General features: G+C 53.7%; 1 protein-coding gene across 1 annotated transcript; it reads right to left on the reverse strand.

Annotated features, from left to right (window-relative positions):
• Positions 1 to 433: 433 nt before the first annotated feature.
• On the reverse strand, positions 434 to 3,695 carry GUCA2B (guanylate cyclase activator 2B). Its single transcript, XM_029227243.1, has 3 exons — positions 3,583 to 3,695; positions 2,257 to 2,443; positions 434 to 553 (listed from the first exon to the last, which is right to left on the reverse strand). Exons 1-3 carry the CDS (start codon positions 3,673 to 3,675, stop codon positions 492 to 494), a joined length of 342 nt encoding a protein of 113 aa, XP_029083076.1. The 5' UTR covers positions 3,676 to 3,695; the 3' UTR covers positions 434 to 491.
• Between the last annotated feature and the right edge of the window lie 248 nt (positions 3,696 to 3,943).

Raw genomic sequence — 3,943 nt, forward strand, 5'->3', positions numbered from 1 at the left:
CTGCAGCTGGGCCAGGACTTGAGCTCAGCTTGGGAGGTCAGATGGATCTGGGTGCTCTGTGGCTCCCCAGCCCTGTGATCATGGGCGACTCATTTCCACCCAGAGCCTCACTCCTTTGATATGAAATAGAGCAACTCCTCAGGAGAAGGAAACCATGAAAATGCCTGACACAGGAGTCCAACCCACCCAGCTTCCTAGGCAGCTCTGCCTATGGCTCCTGGGGATGAACAAATGGACGTCTGACTCTGTGTGTAGGTGGGGAATCTTTATTCAGCAGCAGGGCTGCCTCAGGGGCCAAACTCTCCTCCAACCGTGGGTCCAACTGCTTTGTGCCAGATCCAGCTGCTCGGGCTCTGCAGGGTGGGGTGGGGGGCGGGAATGACCGTGGTGGCGGGGACCCCCAGAGCCTGGATGAGGGTGGGTGCTGTGAAGGCAGTGGGCTGTGGGGGGGGGCATGGTGTCCAGGGTGGGCTCAGGGCACCCAGGCCATCTTAGCTGCAGCCAGTACAGGCAACATTCACGCACAGCTCGCAGTCATCAGCAGCGATGGTCCCTGGGCAGAGGAGAAAACTGGTCAGCTGAACCTGAACCTGAAACATCTCCAAGGAGCCACTGACCAGGCAGCCAAAGAAGGCCTGCTTCTGAGAGGGTTTGAGGCAGGGGCCTGGCATCCTTCTCATAGATTAAGAGCAAGAAAGTTTAGAAGAAGCGTGAGCAGCTTGGGCTCAAGTCCCAGGTTCTGTCCTCCTAGCAGTGCCTGGGCAAGTCACTTAAACTCTGTGCCTGAGTTTTCCTGCCTGCTCGACTGTGTCAGCCTGACAGAGGGGTTGTGAGGAGAGCTTGCAGGCAAAGAGATTGACCCAGGGCCTGGCACTTAGTAGGTGCTCAATAAATACTAGCTACTAGAGATTATCATACTAAGTGAAGTAAGTCAGAGAAAGACAAATACCCTATGCTATCACTCATGTGGAATCTCATTTAAAAAAGTTACAAATAAACTTATTCACAAAACAGAAACAGACTTAACAGATGTCGAAAACAAACTTGCGGTTACCAAATGGGAAGAGTGGAGGGGTGGGGGATAAATCAGGAGCTTGGGATGAACATACACACACTACTATATATAAGATAGATAACCAACAAGGACCTACTGTATAGCACAGGGAACTCTACTCAATATTCTGTGATAACCTATATGAGAAAAGAATCTAAAAAAGAATGAATAGATGTGTATGTATAACTGAATCACTTGGCTGTACACCTGAAACTAACACAATATTGTAAATCAATGATACTCCAATAAAATCAAAAGAAAAAAAGAAAAAATACTAGCCAGTTGCCGCATTCTCCTGGCCAGCTGTTTCATCCCTCACATTTCAGCTTAGATGTCACCCCGTCTTGGAAACATTTCAGATCCCGTTATGTAACAGGGAAGAGCCAAATCTGACTACGTGTTGGATCTGTTGTTTCTTTTACTTTATCCTTTTCTTTCCGCTGCTTTTGTTCACTAAAAGGATACCGTCTACACATAATGGCCTGCCTTGGGGAACCCTGCCCCTTTGCCTGAATGTTAAACCAAACTGCTATTGTTCAGGGAAGCATCCTGACCCTGTCCACCCTGTGGATGGCTGCAAGAAAGAAGAAATTAACACATCCCCTCCCAGAGGCTGGCCATTCCAAGGGACATTTGCAAAACTTATGGCCTTTTTACTTTACTTCCTCATCTCCTCCCCCTCTCTGTTCTATAAAAGAAACTGGCATCCAAACCCCGATAAGATGGTTTTCTGGAGACCTTAGTCTGCCATCATCTCGGTCTGCTGGCTTTCCAAATAAAGTTGTATTCCATGCCTCAACACCTCGTCTCTGATTTATTGGCCTGTCGTGCAGTTGGACTCAGTAACACTTATGCCACTGTGGACGTGAACCATCTCTCTCCTGTGTCCCCACTGTGCCTCACCCATCATCCCACTGCATTGCAATCATTTTTATGGGTCTGTTTCCTGTGTCCCTTTCCCCCCAATCTGTGTAGTCTTGGAGGTAGGCTGATCACCCCGTCCAGGCTGCCAGGGACTGAAGACGTTCCTGGCATGCCTGATTTCAGTGCCCCAACCAGGGAGGCCAGGGGCTTGAGTTTCTTGAATCTCCCTGTTCTCAGCCACTGGGCGTTTAACAGAAACCGCACGAGGTAGAGGAGCTAGGGTGTGGGGAGGAGAGAGAACGAGGGGCAGGAGGCTTGCCAGGGGTGGGGGGACTCACTCAAGGCCTGGAAAATGCTGTCCGCTTCCCCAGAGGCACAGATGGGCTGGAGGTCCAGTGGCAGGGCCGGGTAGTGGCACATGGAGGGCTGGGACCTCTGGGTTTTCAGGCCAGGACTGGGCACCCATTGCCCCTCCAGGTCATTCAGCTTCTTCACCGATTCCAGCTGGACCTGGAAGCCTTGGTACTGGAGGAAGAGAGAGAAGAGACGGGAGGGCATCAAAACCTGGGCAGGAAGGGGGTGGGGCACTGCCGGGAGACCAGGGTTCCCCGGGCCCCGCAGAGCTTCCGTGTTCTCACGGAGTGGGAACGTCAAGGTCACACTCGGAAGACTGCCTGCGTGGAAGGTGGGGCCTGGCACTTCACACCCCTGTGTCACAGGCTAACTGGGAGATGAGGTCGAGCAGGGCCGTGGAGCACGTTGGTTCAAGGCGTGGGCTTTGAAGACCAGGGGACTTCGCTTCAAATCCCAGCTCTTCCCGACTGGCTGACCATCTCTTCCCCACTCTGAGCCTCATCTGACAAATGGAGATAATCAAACTCCACTGCTTTCTGGTGCCTGGTACCCAGGGCACCCTCGATAACTGCCTGATTGCCCTTGAACTGACATGGCAAAATGATGGCAATGCCTAGTCTAGCCAGCTGGGCTCCAAAGCCAAGGCTGCAGGGGGAAGCTGACACCGCTCCCCAGGATTCCCTTATTCCTTCCCAAGGAGGCCCTGCCCAGAGTCAGGAATGAGCCACCCAGGAGCCCAGCGGGCAACCTGCCACACCCACAGGCAGGCCCTGTTTCCAGAAGACTCCTAGTCTCACAGCTGCCCTGGAAGGAGACCCAGATTCCCTGCTGTCTTCTCTCCGGGCCTTTGCATATGCTGTGCCCTCTGTCTGGAGCAGTCGGTGACCTCTGCACCCGGCTACCTCCTGCTCATCCTGCAATGTCAGCTCGAGTTACCAGCCAGGGCAACTTTTTCTGGTGACCCTCCGCCCTCCTCCCCATACATGGGTGAATACAGAGAGTTGTGGGAGCATCAAAGAAGTCTCCCTGCCCTCTGGGCTCTTCAAGGGCAGGGATCACGTCTTGTTCCACATCTGAACTCTGACTGAGAGGGGCATTTGAGGAGAGCGATGCTGAATGACCATAATTTATTGTTATTATCATCACCATCATAGCCACCATTGGCATCCCAGCTGCTCCCCCCAACCAGCTGTGTCCCTGGGCTGTGATTGGGTGTTGGGCTGAGCCCTGGGTCCTCAGCTCTCCTCAGTGAATTGCCCAGCATTCCCTCTCCATCCCAGCCTCTCACCATGGGGACCTTCAGGACAAACCTGGATGTAGACTGACTGTGCGCCCTGCAGCAGTACCAGGAAGACCACAGCAACCCCACACAGCAGCAGCCCTGACAGTGCCCTGGTAGCCATCTCGTTCCCTCTGTGTCTCGCCACCGTCTACCAGGCTCCCACCTGCTTCCTCAGCTGACAGCTCTTTATAGGCCAGGTTCCAGCTCCCTGGTCACTCATTAACTGGCCAGCCAGGGTGGGGCTGAACAGCTGGCTGGCATCCTGACAAGCCCAGAGCCCATTCCTGGGAAAGGGGTTGGGGATGATAGAGGTAAGGAGGCCCAGAGCACACCCGAGCACGATGCAGCGTTAAGCGCCTGCCTTGTGCACAAGACAGCGAGCGAGTGGG

This window comes from Monodon monoceros, unplaced genomic scaffold, assembly GCF_005190385.1.
Source record: "Monodon monoceros isolate NGI ecotype Baffin Bay Population unplaced genomic scaffold, NGI_Narwhal_1 Super_Scaffold_18, whole genome shotgun sequence".
NCBI lineage: Eukaryota > Metazoa > Chordata > Mammalia > Artiodactyla > Monodontidae > Monodon > Monodon monoceros.

Coding starts and splice junctions, on each gene's coding strand:
- GUCA2B (XM_029227243.1), bottom strand. CDS start 3,675: ATGGCTACCAGGGCACTGTCAGGGCTGCTGCTGTGTGGGGTTGCTGTG. Junction 2,444..3,582: donor CACAGTCAGTCTACATCCAG/GTTTGTCCTGAA, acceptor CTCTTCCTCCAG/TACCAAGGCTTCCAGGTCCA. Junction 554..2,256: donor CAGCATTTTCCAGGCCTTGA/GTGAGTCCCCCC, acceptor TCCTCTGCCCAG/GGACCATCGCTGCTGATGAC.